The sequence below is a fragment of the Strix aluco genome, chromosome 10, assembly GCF_031877795.1.
Source record: "Strix aluco isolate bStrAlu1 chromosome 10, bStrAlu1.hap1, whole genome shotgun sequence".
Lineage (NCBI taxonomy): Eukaryota > Metazoa > Chordata > Aves > Strigiformes > Strigidae > Strix > Strix aluco.
In genome coordinates, this window is record NC_133940.1 from 11194548 (window position 1) to 11211676 (window position 17129).

A 17129-nucleotide genomic window follows, 5' to 3' on the forward strand; every position below is an offset into this window, starting at 1 on the left:
CAGTACAGTCAAGGGAGGGGAAAACACTGTAATACAGGCAGCTGACTTCTCCTTCTGAGCAGGCAGGGACAATCCATAAGCCCCCTTGATCTTGGGTAGGTATAAAAAGACACAATTTACAGAAATAACAATGCAATGGTCAACTGCTGTGATGCTAGTGCATACTTTTGAAAAGACAGACAATATAAGACAGCAACACATCAAAATCATTCTTATGCTTCACCTTCACCTTCCATTCTCTCACTGGCTGAAAGTGAAGGAGGAGAAAGAGAAGTACATGAGTGGTTCTATCCACCAGCAGACTGATCCATAGGCAGGTCAATCAGCTGAGCTCTGGATAGCTTCAGTGTTGCAGTATTTCAATGAACATTTTATGCCTCCAGCCAGAATCCATTTAATTCTGACCAATTTGTGAATTTCCTCCCTTTTTTGGCAGGCAATATTAAGGATCATGCAGAAGCAACTAAAAATGAGTTGAAAGAACATGCAATCAATTTTAACAATAGAAAATATAAATTGCATAATAGGAAAACTGTGCAGGATGAAGTGCTTTTATTAAATATAATTGTCATGAACAACTTGACCCTGGCAATGTAAGCAGAAGAGATGACTGACTACACCCTTTCTGTTTAAGATTTTATTACCTTAAAGAAAAAAGTGCCATACAGTTATTTAAGCACAAAATCACACAAAAATCAATTGTTTAGGTAACATGATCCATGGACGCCATAGTTTGGATCCTGCCATCTTAACATGTTTGCCTCTGTAATAAGTACAGTTGCCTCCCTAGACAGGGCTATGAGGACTCACACCATGCTAGAGAGGAGGCAGTCAGAAGATGGGCAAGAAAAATGAAAACAAAGGTTTTTCGTACTTGCAAGATCCTAAAAAAGTAACTGTGGCTGTCCAGTCTGAAAGATGTCCTTTCAAACAGGTGTTTCACATGCACTGGCCAGTCTGGCCAGATTATCCAAGTCTTGTGTTTTTGATTGATCAGAGCAGTTGAAAACCAAACAGATTATACGCTTTAAAAAAATATAGAGTATTTCATAACCAAAAGACAATCCAGAGATTTAATAACCATGTCTGTATTTTCAGAGCTAACAGATGTACCTTCAGGGATAATACCTATCCAGAAAGGTTGTAGTTAACAATGCAGTATTTTTAAGGCCAAAATTCCCAGTTGTACTACTGGTACAGGCATTTTAAGGGGTATTCATGTGAAAAACAGAACTGATTTTGTAAAAAAACCTGTTCTGCAAGGTAGCAGTCTCTTTGAGCCTTAGTGTTACCTAATTAAATGCTGAATGTTGACCATCTGTCATTGTAATCTGTGAGTTCTCCTCACAGATAAAAATAAACCATGGATGCAATGTTAAAGTAATTCTTTATTAGAGCCACAGTGTAACCCAGCCAGAGGGAGTGAGGGGGTTTGAGAGCATGTGGTAGAGGGCAGAGTACACAGCCTGTCTGGATACAAAGGGAGGCTCTACATCACCCTGGCTTGCAGGAGATGTGCTGGCCAGGACACCCAAGTTGTGCCCTGCGAGACCCTCTGCCCAGGCAGAGGCTGGCACCTGCTATTTTCCCCAGAAGAAAGAGGGTTGATAGATCTAAGAGAGGCAGAATGGGGCTCCAACTCTGCTGCTGTGGCAGAGTAACTACGCATCGTCCTTTGCTCACAGCTTCTTCCAAAGCCACAATTAAATTCTTAGTTGAAAAAGAAGAAGGAGAAAAAAAGTAATTATGACTTGAGGTCAAGTCTCACAACCAAAATCAAACAGAGATCAAACAACCCTTTGACTGTTGGAGGAGTTTGGTTTTGAAATTCATGGCTGGGGCCCACCATTGATACAAACTTTCCACTGCTCTTCTTACAAAGTAGAACATTTCAACATGATTTTAGTTCAATGGCTTTCAAAGGCAACACTGCACTTTACACAAGAGGAAGCCTTACCCTTAGTCTTCTCTCAAACGTGGAGATATTGCCTTTGGTCTGCTCCCTCCTTTGTCTCCATTCAATGAGATTTGAGTTATGCTCTCCAGGAAGGGAGATATTGCACTTCCCTAAAGTGGGGCTGACAACCCCTGCTAGAATATGAGGCTCTGTGTTAAGCGTGATTTCCATTCCACTGGCAAAGGTGACTCTCAGAGACCCATCTGGGCTGACCCGGTAGATATTCTGGGTGTTATCTGTCGAAAAACAACCACAAACAGGGAACAGAGATCAGATCTCCAGATTTATAAAGCAAATGTTAGGTGCAACAGGGCTTTGTTTGTCCCTAGGTGACAGACAGCTGAATATACACCGACTGCAGTGTGATTTTTGCAACCCAAACCTCCAGGCCTTCCCATGTCTAAAGAGCTTTTTATTACATTTGGCCTGATGATTTCATTGTGAAGGTTTCCTGCAGCAGGAATAAAGAGTTTTTGCTTTCAGCTTAGAAGTATGAAACTGATAGGCTGGGTTTTGACCACTGAAATTCTGATGATTTTAGCACGTTGGGATCTCTTAAGAGGACAGTGTACTGCTTGAACGACTGCAATGAATATCTGAGGTCAGGCATGAAAGCCGTTTTCAAAATGTCTAGGATGATGGCCAGTCTCCCATTCCGTCCCTTTTCCCTGTATCGCTGTACTAAAACCTCCTCCTCTTCCCCATTAGCAGCAGGACCCTGGGGTGGAGGCACAGTGACAGTCAGCCACGAGCCTGAAGTCTGGTGCAAGAGACCCACTGGGAAGTGGTCGTTGGCAGAAAAATGAATGGGTCAGCAATGGTGGCACAGCGAGCAGCTCCAGAAGCTCAGGACTGTGCCGCAGAGGGCTGCTGAGGGCAGCTGGGATGACCTAGCACAGCCTCCTGCCCCTGCCCAAAACTGCCAGAAGCACGCAGAGGGTCCAGGTCTCCACTGAAAGGACACAAAGACCACCGCACGCTCCCCTTCCCTCGCCTGGGCACTGTAATTCCTCCACTTCAGGCAGAGCTGTGCCACATCGCCTTGCATTTGCTCAGGCAGGAGGTTACTGGGCTCAGCTGCCAGGGGGCAACTCGATCATGAGTCTGAATGTTTAGTGCTAAGAGACAAAGCAAAAGTCTCACCCTTAAAATGCAATTGAAGTCATACCAGCTAGGGACTATGAAACGCATCCTTTTTTTTAAGCTGGTCCACACAGGAGTAACTGGTCCAGCTCTTTAGATATGAATATGTGGAAAAGAGTTGGGTATGTCAGAAAGTGAAGATAATAGGCATTACATTAAAAGACACTTGGTGACTCATATATAAGAATACCATGTCTGATTGGTTGTTCACAGGGTACTTCGTGATAGTTTCAGAGATATGGAAATATGCAAATTATATGAATTCATAAATATGATAGGTATAATAATAACTACAGCTGTTCATTTCTGGCACTGCCTATAGGGCAGTGTGCTAGTACTTTCCTGAGACAGAATTTGGTAACATACCAACTTTTAGGAGTTTCAGATTTAAGGGCAGACATACAATAAGGCAGTCAAATAGATTATGGAGAAAGCAGATGGGGTCACTTGGACAAAGCCTATCAGGCAATACAACAATATAGTATATTATTTCCACTTATTCAGTGCTGTCTCTGCAATACAATAGTTGAAGAGAAATGAGTGAGTGTCTTGTGAGGTGAGTTCTTCCAATTTTTTTTCTTATAGATCAGAAGTTGAGAGGAAGAAAAATTCTGTGATTTGCTCAGAGTTACAAAGCTTTTCTATAGCAGACCTGGAAGGAAATCAAGAGAGCTGTTTCCCAGCACTTGCTCTCTCAAAGCCCGAGCAATGCACTGACAACAAAAAAATCAACAAGGAGAAAAAAACCCAGATCAATTAAACTATATAAAACCAGAACTATGGTGACAAATCTGCAAAATCTGGAGGAGGACACTGGGACACCTCCATTAGGCAGAGAGTAAATTCTTCTCAAGACATATGACATAGCCTGAAATACTGTGGTATCTACAGGGCTTGAGTCAAAATCTCATCCCCAAGGCAATCATCAGGAGAGGTGGGTCATCCTTTCCTCCTTCCTACAAGTGCTGTCACCAGGACACAGCACTACCAGAAGGAATTCACAGCACTGGCCAAACATGGCATTTCAGTGCTAAAACGTCAGTGGAGCATGTAATTCTGGGCAGTTTTTCTCAGAATAACAAAGCTCAGTGTATTATAGGTCAGTCTAAGTCCTTCAGATACTGAAGTAGAAAGTAGCATGTAAAGCCTAGAGACATTGGAGATTGCAATAATGAGAATCTATCCATGGGACTCTTTTAGGAGGAAAAGAATTCACTTGTGGTTTGTTTCTAATTGGTACCCCAGGAGAATTATAAGTAGTATCTAGCTATTTGCACTGAAGTAAGGAAGAAACAATTCTAATGTCTTTTTCTGGCAAACAGTTAAGAATGCAATAATGTCTACGGTTTGAAACGTAATGATTAGGGAAGAAGTAACAGAAATGCTTTAATTACCTTGTTTTAAAGTATATACTGTAGAGGTAGCTGAGAAGTTTGTGGCTGTGATCACATTCTCTCTGTTTGAAGTATCAAGTTCCACTCTTGTTAGTTTCTCGACATCGCTGTGAAAACTGCTGACTTCCCCGGTTGGGAAGGTCGCGTTGGTCAGATGGCCATCGGAGTCATACCTGCAAGACATGATGTTAAAGAGCCATGAAAATACATCGCTATTGTCTTGTGGATACTCCTAAAAGAAAAAAAGGGGAAAAAAGTAAGAAGCATTGTCACTGTGCAATAAGTAAAAAGGTAAGAATTGGTCCATTAATTCACTCGAAACGCATTCATTCCCTAATCCAAATTCCTGCTTAGACTCTCTTCCAGTGGTACTGGGTAAAATTCAACTGGGAATAGTATGAGATGCTACCTACAGCATTGAGCTTCTGCCAGAGGTTTCAGTGCTGCGCACAGACGGTCGGGGTTTCACCCGCTGGGATGTGATACAGGAGGGAGGCCACTGGAGGTCACTCGGCAGTCAGGCAACCAACTCACCCCCCAAAAAGCCGTTTTCTTACCCGTAAGTTTAAATAAAACCAGTTCTTAGATTCTGCAACACTTAAGAACTGCCTGTTGTTGCTGATGTGTTAAGTACATAATATGAATGGTGAATTTAAAAAGGGGACCGAAAGCGTAACAATAGCAATAAAATTAGATTGAAATCTCCAGCGATTAAGTTGCCTACATGGTTTTTACTCTTGTGTTACGTTTCCCATGGGACTACTCAAAACAGCAGGAACTTCTCATCACAAGTAACAGCACCAGAATCTAGAGCACCACAGTTTAGTTCACCTAAATTGCATCAGTGCTAAAGGAATTCTTTTAGTTTAAGGTACTTTATGTGAATTGGGTCATGTTATGAAAAAGTCAATAATTAATTCAAAAGCTCTGGAGCAGTGTTTCTAACAGGTCTTTTCAGTTCTACAGATATATTTGTTCTTTCTGATGGTTCACATGGAAAACAATGCAGAACATTGCTTGGTGCTTGACACGGTTTCGTATTAATGCCTCCCAAAAACCTTATTGATGCTCACACATTTTTATTCATCCAAGACACCTCACTGATAACGCAGATGTATTTGCACGAGTAAAACCAACTCATATTCATAAAATAGAAACCTATTTGTGCAGGTAGGAAAGCATAATTAAGTTTTCATGTTTTATTAACTGTCTCCTCTCATTGACAAAACATATTCTCAGCTGGTGTTTCAACTGGCAAAGCTCCACTGCCTCCAATGGAGCTCTTCCAATTCACATCAGCAGACGATCTGGCTATGTCCTTCACTTTAATGTGTTGGCATCATTTTCTTAGGATCTTTATCTCCCCCTAATTAGTCAGACAAAATCTATATGTCACAAGAACTGTTGGCGAAAAAAATCAGGATTTTTTCTCTTCCCCCAATATAAGAAAGAAAAATAGAGCAACTGTTCTTTTCAAATGAAACATGGGAGAATGAACTAGTGACCATCTTGTGTTTTTTTGATAAATTAATCAAATGTTAAATACAATGTAATATCTCTCTCTTTCACCTCCCACTGCCCTTACATACATCATGCAACTTACTTACATTCTACCCTTATGCCGGTTCTATGCAAATTGATTGGGTGCCACACCCAGCGATTAAAATTGACTCAGGTCACTACTTTACATCATTAGAAAACTCCATGAACATTGGGCAGTTATATTTCATTTACTGCTTGATCAAACAGATATGACAGCTTGCTAGGTGATTTGGATTTGCTACTGCACCATAGAAAAATCCCCAGATCATGCATTTTTATGGCGTAAATGCAGCCAGTTTATTGGAATGTACTTGTGCACAAGACTCAGGATCCATCTTCACTAAGGATCCAGTTTTGCTGCTGACAGTGCTGCTGATGAGATACAAAACTCCCTGTGTAGCTGAAAATGGGATAAACTGTTACTGGATTATAACGAGACTCGAGCATATGCCAGTGGACTCTTACTCATCTAGATGGTCCCACTGACTTCAAGGAGAACATGCAGATTAGTGCCTCAGTAACAATTCCACAGCATAACCATCTAAAGGGTTTTTTTAATTCCAGATTGCTTCAAGAAAACCAACCCTTTGAGGACAGGTTCTGCCACCTTTCACATGATGAATAGTAGCACACTGGGACTCAGTTCCTGCAGAGCAATGTCCTACCCATACTAATAGGGGCAGAATCATGACATATTTCTTAATGTTAATTTGGGGCCCCGTTATGCCACTGTTAATCATGTCAGTGACCATTTAATCATGCAAATAATTGCATTGATTTCAGTACTCACATGAGGAAGTGCTCACCAATATTTGAAACGCACACTTGGGGATATAGCTTCACAATCCATTTGCATTTCTATGTGTAGCACAGTTAAGAGTTATATCATTTCTAATGGAAAGCGGTCTAATTAATTTTTTCAGAGAGAGTCGTTTCTTGCAGGTGTTTTCTTGTCCTTGATTTAATAGAGGCCCAGTGCTCCCCCTCCCCTTTTACAGCTTTAATGATACAATATTAAAAAAATCTAGATGACTGAAAATTGTACATTAGCTATAATTTTATGCAAGAGCTCTTTCAGTACTTCCATTCCATCAGATTAGAGTAGATGGATGACAAGTACTTTTGTAGACCTCTTAATAATTTCCCTCTGTGAGTGAATCTGACACATAGGTAGATGTTCTGAACAGTTCATTATCTTTGCTCATATTCCCAAGTATGTGTGATACGTGTTGTTAAACAAACTCATCCCCATTTCAGCTTGACCGTGCCATAGGTTGAACTTTTGGATGTGAATGCAAATCTGGCTTAAACAGAGAAGATGATTCCAAGCAATTTGAAAGTTGCTTATATGATAATTCTCTTAGCTCCAATACTATGTTCATAACCCCTTCAAAAAAATCTAATTTTCAAACTGAAATCAGATGTCAGTTCAGAATGTGACCTGTCTGGAAAATAATGTCTGGTTAAAGGATAACAAAGGACCATCACGCCCCATGACCTATTATGGCAGAAGGTGAGCAGCATCTCCTGAAGGCACATCTACTCAGCACAGCGCTGATTATACTCAACTACGCCTCTGACTGCAGCAGATTGGGTGACATTCTGCGCATCAGTCATTCAGGAATCTGTAATATATTATGAAGATGACTTAGAATATTGGACTGAACATAAATATTAATGATATGACTTCACTATTTAATTTTGCTGTTGTTTTTGTAATGCTAACAATTGTAATTCTGTTAGTTTCTACTGCCTGATCTATACTGGCAGAAGTACGTGGTCATGCAAAGTCTGGACAACTCGAAGCATCAGTAAGGACAGTGTTACCTAGCCTGCAGTTAAAGCTGTGAGAGTATGAAAAACTGTTTAATTTAACAAAATTTCTTTGTGTAAATCATATACATCATATCAATCCTTCCAAGGCAGAGGTATTTCTTTATGAAGAAATCTATATTACATAAAATGGGAGGCACTTGCAAGCAGGTGAGTCCTTTAAAAGATCTTACTATGCTTGAGTCATACTTTAACAAACAACTCTCCAGAAGACAACAGGAACAAGCAATAACTGTGTGAAATGGTTTACACTCAGTGTCCGTGGGACAGAGTAAGAATACGGACATTGAGAAGCACATGACTAAAAAAAATCCCCTCTAACATGCTCTAACAATCAAGGCCCTGCAACAATGCATGGTGTTCAGCATTTTAAGAAGTAATAGGTATGACTTGGAGCCACTGTAAAAGCTTTTTGGAAGTGTCATTGGTCCATAGTCTGGATTGATGCCATCCTCAAGTAGGGATTTAAATGGATCAATCTCAGTGCTGAAATTATTAAAAAGAAGCATATATTTTAAGTCAGTTCTGCTTATAAAAGGTAACACTCAGATCGGTGTTTAAACAGCACCAGGACAACAGTGAGCTTTGTCTTGTTGCAAGATAATTTAAATCTGTATCAATAGATGCCTGATAATGAGAACTGAACCAGTAAGGCCTTGTACGGTTTTGTTTTTCTGCATGCTATCAAAAATGGCCCTCTCTAATGGTTTATACTTCTATCTGCCCTATCAACTTAGTCTTTGGCAGAATAATACAGGACAGGATGGAAAAACATCCCATTGAATAAAACAGCCCATGCACTAGGCAGCAGTTTTTTCTGCTTTTATCCTACTTCCATGTTAAGAAAACATAATTCTATAAACCTGTAATGATGGTGACTCAGCTACCTCTCCAGGTGACTTACACAGGAACTTATGTTCGTATCTCACCTGGATGGCTTTTCATTTTATGTTTTGACCACGAATTCCCATGCTCCACTGAAAGCAGGCATTATTATCCTCCCTGAAGACTCTAAACTAGTACTGCAATGTTAACATATGATCTCCATCCATCACTTGTCACTTCCTTAAGCAGGGATTATGACAATTAATTATAAATAATGAGAAATCCTGATACATCACACCTCTTTATATATCAAAAATTAACTTTCTCTTGAGTTGTTCTCTCTCTGGGACCAGATTGGGATGTTCTGACTGTATCTTCAACTGTCTTGTCTTGCTCTTTAGAAGTCCCATCAAAGGTCTCCTGAAGGTCTTGTTGTCGAGGCTATTTCTACTCCCCTTATATACAGCCTTTTGCTATTACATACCCTTTTGTTATCGTATATCCTCTTCCCCTGCTGATAGAGACAAGTTCACTCTTGTCTTTGAATATTCCTTCCACTGAGATTCTCAATTTCCTTTGCAACACTCCCTTCTCTGATGAATATGCTAATTTTCCCCTTTGTGTCTTCCTCAGGAATTTTGCACATTCCTGATTCATATCACAACTTGCCTCTACTTCTTTAGCGACAAAAAATTCCACAATCATATTTTCATTTAGAGAAACAGATTCACAATAATAAAGTGAAAGTGAAGTATAATTGCAGGCAGTTTCTGCTGCACCTAATGGGCACTACATGCAGAGCTTTTACATATGACAGGCTTTGGCATGTAGGAACTGGTAGTGTTTCATTGTAAAAGCTTGTGCAACAGCACTACTTGTCCTTTCTCATGCAGTGTTAGTAGCAGGGTGTCTTTTTAAATTACTAGAAGTGACTAAAAAAATTTCAATGTTCATTTAAAATAGGATTCCTTACAGGAGGCATTTAATGTCATGGACTTACTCATACACAGTTGTCCATCCATTTTCATCGCTTTTGGTTGCTAAAAGCCCCGTGTTTCCAGGATATGTCATCAGAGCCAGGTTGTAGCCTTGGGCATAAACTCTTTTCAGAACCCCATTGCTGCTTATTGTCAGCCAGTACACCTGGCCCCCCGGCACCACGACCCACAGGGGCAGCCCACTCGTGTCTCTGCGGATGTGAACCGAATTCCCATTGCTGCTGGTGATGGTGCCGATATCCCCTTCCCCGCTGTAGGTGAAATTGTAAATGTAGTCCCTCGTTATGAGGTTGAGCGTGTGCAGGTGGGTGCCGTTGATGGTGAACTGATACAGTTCTTGGTCCGCTGGCGACGCAATCTCATACATATTCGTGTCACTGAGGTGAGCCTTGTTTCGGCTGACTGCACGGATGCGAACATTGCCAAGGTCTGCTACATACAGCGTGTCATCAGGAGAGACTGCTAGAGAAGAAGGTGCTTTCAGCTTTGCATCTTTGGCATATCCACCATCACCTGGAGAAGAAACGGTAATTTTAGTAATCTGTAATGTCCGTATTTAAACTGATCCCCTAAACCTGACACGCTGCTTCTCCTTAGTATCATTTACAGTTCAATAAAACAGTATCTTCTTCCAACTAATTAAATCCCTATTATCTAAGGTTGGTGCAATTCTAAATTAGTCTCAATGAGGACAAACAAGAATATAAATTATCTAATTTACAATAGTTTTGCCCTGCTGCTCAGGAAAGCTTTAATGGCAAAATTGTGAAAGAAAAAAAAAAAGACACCTGAAGTTTCATTCCCTACTTTCTGTCTGTTGGCATGTAGTTAAAATAGAACTGTGTTATAAATAAAACAAAGAGAAAATAAAACCCAGTAATTCAGCTAAAATGACACTGAAGGAAAGACTAGTTTATACTTACTAAAAACTCAACATTACAGGAAAACAACACAATAGCCAAAAAGCACCTTGAGAAACCACCCCTCCCAATATTACTTGATAATTTACTTGGTTTGTGTATTTTAAGGTTTGAGGAGGATATTTGCATTATCATGGGCTGCATATCACAATGACTTTACACGAGCAGCATGTTCTGTAACTAGCAAGAAAGCATATTAAACCTCACTCTTAGAGAAAAACACATTACTGTTTGTACTGCTACCCTTCTCCTGACTCAGAAATGAAGTTTGCTGGAGAGTTTGAGCATACCCTATGCTTCCTTAGAGATGGACCAATTAGCTGATCTTTCTGCCAAGCTGACCCTGTCTTTCACAACCCAGCCCTGGCACAATCATTAGATTTGCCAGAGTTTTTCATTTTTCAGCACTGAGGGTAGTTTCCCTCAGTAGGAATCCTGAACAGGATTCTTTTCAGCACTGGTCTACCACAGCTGTAACTGAAGCTGGCAGCACTTGGCAATGCATATGAGGCTTTGATTATCATTACAATGCTGGGTCAGCAACACACCTTCTCTGGAAGACCATTTACATTTTTTTTTCTCTCCATTCTTGACATACTTAATGTTTTCTTGTCAGTAATTAACCTTTTACTTGAAATGAGAGGCTTAAGAATTATGATGACATTATGAAGCTGAACACAGTGGTTCTTAGAGATGACAAGATGACAATATACTGCACACCTCTGTATAAGGGAATGCTGTCCTTTGTCCCATTATGAAATATGTTTTTATGAAAAAAAAAAAAGCCACAATCTGTCTTAGTGCATTCAGGGGAGAGAAGCTGTGTTGCCTGAGAATGTCCAGTGGTGCAGTGAGGGCCTGGCACTGGCTGTTCCAGTTTAAAACACAAAAAGAAATTCTGAACATTAGGTGTTTACATAATTTTGCTGGTTGCGCAGCGCGACACAAGCAATGAGAAGGCATATGCTAATGTTTTTCACTTGATGTGAAACACCTTGGTACTCTTCTTGGTGAGAAGGGCTGCCTGATTGGGATCGAGTGCACCCTCAGCAAGTTCACCAACGACACTGAGCTGTGTGGTGCAGTCACACGCTGGAGGGAAGGGATGTGCCATCCAGAGGGACCTGGACAGGCTGGAGAGGTGGGACCCTGCAAACCTCATGAAGTTCAGCAAGGTCAAGGGCAAGGTCCTGCCCATAGGTCGGGGCAATCCCAAGCACAAATCCAGGCTGGGCGAGGAGTGGATTGAGAGCAGCCCTGCGGAGAAGGACTTGGGGGTTGTAGTGGATGGAAAACTGACTGTGAGCCAGCAATGTGCGCTCACAGCCCAGAAAGCCAACTGTGTCCTGGGCTGCATGAAGAGAAGTGTGGCCAGCAGGTCGAGGGAGGGGATTCTCCCCCTCTACTCTGCTTTCATGAGACCACACCTGCAGTGCTGTGCCCAGCTCTGGGGCCCCCAACATCAGAAGGACATGGACCTGCTTGAGCAGGTCCAGGGGAGGCCATGAAGATGATCAGGGGCTGGAGCACCTCCCTTATGAGGACAGGCTGAGAGAGTTGGGGTTGTTCAGCCTGGAGAAGAGAAGGCTCTGGGGAGACGCTATAGCGGCCTTCCAGTACTTAAAGGGGCTACAGGAAAGATGGGGAGGGACTCTTGATCGGGGGGTGTAGGGATAGGACGAGGGGTAATGGTTTTAAACTGAAAGAGGGTAGATTTAGATTAGATCTAAGGAAGAAATTCTTCCCTGTGAGGGTGGTGAGACACTGGCACAGGCTCCCCAGAGAAGCTGTGGCTGCCCCCTCCCTGGCAGTGTTCAAGGCCAGGTTGGACGGGGCTTTGAGCAACCTGGTCTAGTGGAAGGTGTCCCTGCCCATGGCAGGGGGGTTGGAACTGGATGATCTTTAAGGTCTCTTCCAACCCAAACCATTCTATCATTCTATGATTCTATGATCCAGTAGCATTTAGGTGCAATTTGCATTGGGGCTGGCACCACCTTCAACATGGGCAAATGTAGCTGACACAGAAAGGCAGATTTGGAGATAATTTTGAACAGTGTGTAATCTCAGTATGAAAAGAGGAAAAGCTAAGGCCACCCTGAGGCTCCTCCAGGGCCAACTGGAAGACTCACACCTTTGAATCCAATGAATTAAATCCACAAAGAGCTGCTCATAAGGTTTTTGGCTTTCCAAGGAAACGGAATCATTGCTCGTCTCTCCTTCCCCTTGTCACTTTGCTAATCTGCAGCTGTGCCAGGGAATCTCAACAGATAAGAGATAGGAAACAACTAGCATCTCCTTACCTGAAAAACAGTCACAATTAGGATCAATCTTGCAGTCACAATCTGATGGGGCTCCAGCGATTATAGAGATCTCACCGTTGGTTGTGACTTGTTGTATACGGTTGATCTTTCTTTCATCTGTCTCTGCAATGTAGAGTATGCCACTGTGAGACACAGCGATTGCCCTGGCTGACTCCAGGGTTGAGTGGATGGCCACCTTGCTGATGATGAAGTGGTCGATGCCTGGCACCTGGCAGTGAATGGGGCGCCCTGCAATAATTCGTACACGCCTGTTCTCAGAGATCTGCAGGACAATGTTGTTGTCCAGGACATACAGTGAATTGTCTAGGGGGTTCACTGTGAGGTCTGTTGGCCACTCTAATCGCACCTGGAAAAAAAAAAAAAGAAAAAGGAGTGATTAAGGAAGTAAGGCTGTTTCATTCTACCACCTCTGATCACTATGTCATCAAGGCACTCAGTGGATTCACCCAGCACTGCTTCTCTAGTATGTACCTTCAATTGGGTTTGGCAGAAGGTTTCAACAAGCACACTCTTTTCTGAGGTCCAGCTCCAGTGTGGAACAAACCTTGATTTGAAATGTAATTTAGCACCCTCTGAGAGGTATTTGAACAAGTCCATTAAGGTGGGAACTTTATTATGCTTATGCAGTCATGCAAATAAAAACACACACTTCATGTCATGCAACATCAGCCAGAAAATTTTCCAGGTCTGAATGTTATTGTTTCAAGGTTGCAGTCAACACTGGCAGAGTGGAAAACAGTTAGAGGCTGTCAATGTCCTAACATTTTAATTGACTGTTAGTACAAAAGGAAAATGACATACTAGAAGAGCACGACACATTTCCACAATTTATTTACTAAGCAAGAAATGTTAATAAGACTTATATGCCATAAGATATATAAGCTTGTTAATTCTTTGTAACAATAATACACCAATATATCACACTTCATATGAAACAGTAGCCAAGCTGTAATTACTTATAATGATTTTGCTTTGTGAAATTCAGTATTTCAGTCATGGATTAAGTAAATTCTTCATACTTAAGGTTAGCTTTTTGCCTTATTCCATGCAGGTGAGAGTGCCAACCAAGCAAAGTTTCTAAACCACGCTGGTGGAAATACTAGAAGAATGATCTCGCTCATCTGATACCTGTTGCATCAGGATCTGGAGGAATTAAACGTGCTCCCAGTTAAAGGTGGGGTTGCCTGTCAGCCTGAAAGACAACCAGTATGTAGGCTGCTGATTGTAGCATGTCCTGCCAAGAGCTTCAAACTCCTCCTGTTGAGAAAGCTCAGTAGGCACTGCAGGATCACTGAACTGGGAAACAACAACGGAGTACAGAGTAGACTGGTCCCTCTCCCCAGCTAATGGCCAGTGGAGAATTTGGACTGTAGCTTGCCTATGGAAAGGTCAGAGAACAACTGAGCCACTGAGATTGCAAGACAGTCTATTTTTGTCTGTCTCAGGATGCTTTGTTTGTTATCCTTTATGAAGAGATGGCTGCTTTTATCTGAGTGGAATTTTTCTGGACTAAATATTTCAGTCATCAGGAAAGAATAAATACTAGGCTAAAATGTAACAGTTTTATATGCTTTCTATGTCACAGAAGCTTCTATTATTTCATTTACTGATTTTGTTGCTGGTTTTGCTCATTTTTCCACTGTGCTAATTAAAAGATCTATGAATGTAGAGACCGCAGATGCTAATACAATGCTCAGCACTGAGGAATAACATATGGTGGAGTGTGCGGCCATCACAAGCCACCTGCTTGCCTGGGGTCAGCTCAGGAACCAGGCTGGAGGCCAAGCCTCTCCCTTTCTCAAGCATCAGTATTTCCTGAATAATCTCATTTCCAGAAGTACATTGCTGGTTTGATAATTGATGTTTTAATAAAGTGAGGGCATTGTGGCTACCGTGTCTCGTCCTGCGTGGTTACATGGTGCACCACACAATTATGAAGGCTCATGGAGTAATCGAACTCCTTTTTGTGCCCAGTCCATTTTACTAGACAGCATAGTAACTGGCATTAAGACTAATGCTATTGGGTTCAAGATCTCTTCTGAACCAGGTGGTACAGTCCTTCCAAATGATGATAAATGTAGTGAAACAGTTGGAAGCAGATTTCTCCCATAAAGGTGCTGATTTCTGTGTGTGTGACCGCCTGGATTCCACCCGCTGCGCTAGGGCTGGTTTACACACTGCTGTTAGCTCACGCTTCAACTGAGAGAGACACCAAATAAAACTGCAGTTAGCATAAAAATCTCTACAAGGCTATCTTGAGAAAAACTTGAAAAAAAAAATACTTGCAATGTACTTTTCACGCAGAACAGTTGATTGCTCTATCAAAGTAAATGGATTATTTTTAATGGGAAACAGACACCTTCAACTTTAACAGCCTCCTTCGCAGAGTGCTCTGCTGTAAAAATAATCTTAGATTAAACGTAACTAGATTATTAGTGATAAAAACTTTGGGCTGAAACTATCTATTTTTGCCATAATGACTCTGCATGGCACCTGCCATGTCTTATTTGCTGGTTTTCCTTTGTGGACCAGTCACACTGCCTCTGTCCAGTGAATAATTTGAATTCCTCCCACTGTGAAAGTATGTGTGGTGCCTTGCAGATAAGCAGGGACTAGATTGGGCCAAAACAACTTTTTCTCTGGTTGATTTGAGGTTGATTTGGTTTACTGAGATAGAATAAACTTTTATGCAGCTGTCCATTTCACTTGCAGAAATGTGTCTAAAGCTTAGTCTTCACAGCTGTTAACTGCAAGAACATTTGTTTTCATACTGGTCACATCTGTAAATCTAGCTGCATTATGGTAAAAATAAATAAAATTTTAGTTGGGAACATCTAAACAATTTTCGTTATTATGCCAGAACTGTTGCCTAGCTCTCTGCTCTGCAAAGCTAACAGAAGGTACGGCTATGGCTTCTCCTTCTGGGGTTTAAAGCAGTCATGGATGTATTAATGGTTTAATCCCAGTTGAAATATTACAGCTAGCATGTACCTGTCTGGAGACTGCAGCACAAAAACCAGCTGCTGCTCACTGCAAGCTCATGCTAGTGCAACTGGAGGGGAAAAAAATGGTGAATAGGCCAGTTAAAATCAAACATACACACAAATACAAACCCCTGAGCATTCCTAATCTGAAGAATAATTTCACAGATCTAGAAAAAACCTGCACTGTTCTTGTCAGGATGAGGTTTCATGGCATCTTAAACTGATGTAAGCTGGGGTTTGCAGTCCCACCCCATCCCTTCTCCCAGTGCAGTCCCCAGCAGCAAGGCCAGTGTTTATGTGCTCCTATAGAGAGCAGGTTCAGGACAGTTTGTTGGCTAAAAACTAATCACCTAAATCAGCTTAAGCTGAAGTGTAACTGCACCCTCAGGTTCACTGTTATCTTGAAAAGTCACTGGCTGTTTCTTTTCTTTTAAAGCAAGCTGCCCTCTGGCAGGTTTCTGTGACCAAACCATCAGTTGTGCTTCATTCAAAGCCAATAAACATATTACAAAGAAGCACTTCAATCCTCATCTGATGTAACTGTGCCTATTAAAAAGCTTTTCCTGACAAAACCTCAGTTAGGATTAGAATATTAAATCAGTTAATATACTTCTTAATTTGAAGCAGTACTTTACAAGACCCTGTAAAAAGTCCTCTCCCATATATGTACATTTTTCTTATAACTCAAAATTGGGCCAACTGCAAGTGCTTTTTCTTACATTTAATGGGCTCTTTCTTCGAGCAGTGTACAAAAATGGCATTGCCGATTATCCCATTATAAACAAACAGACAAGGTTTGTTCAGTAGCATTCAGTACCCCACACTCCTCACAGACTGAAATTTCCAGGTGACAGTTCTGGTTTGGTTCACAGGAGACTGAGTATATGCAATGGAAATCACTGCTGAAACAAGTGAACCCTTGAGCAATGAGACCTTTTGCACATAAGTATTAACATGTCAACTTTTCTGGGAATTCAGCATTTAACTGTCAACATAAAGGCTCCAGCTATATCCAATAATCAATCTCTGGTTTGAGAAGTGCAAAATTAACACCTACTGGTTTAGCTTTCTAATACATTTTTTCATGTCAAGTGTTCCGGAAAACACAAAGTGCACTAAGGTGGCTTCAGTTTAAATGAATTTTCACTGGGAGATCTACATTTAGGTAGTTAAATAGCTCTCAGACCTGAATGGTACTTTTTGTCTTTGTTT

General features: G+C 41.4%; 1 protein-coding gene across 4 annotated transcripts in view; it reads right to left on the reverse strand.

Moving 5' to 3' along the window:
- TENM1 (teneurin transmembrane protein 1) overlaps nucleotides 1-17129 on the reverse strand; it is a 348057-nt gene that overhangs the window by 18039 nt on the left and 312889 nt on the right. For all 4 annotated transcript variants that reach the window (XM_074835266.1, XM_074835264.1, XM_074835265.1 and 1 more), the window contains 4 exons: nucleotides 12913-13279; nucleotides 9695-10205; nucleotides 4495-4667; nucleotides 1958-2193 (listed from right to left, as the gene is read on the reverse strand). In XM_074835266.1, the coding sequence (XP_074691367.1) occupies nucleotides 1958-2193; nucleotides 4495-4667; nucleotides 9695-10205; nucleotides 12913-13279 (1287 nt within the window). The remainder of the gene's footprint in view (nucleotides 1-1957; nucleotides 2194-4494; nucleotides 4668-9694; nucleotides 10206-12912; nucleotides 13280-17129) is intronic.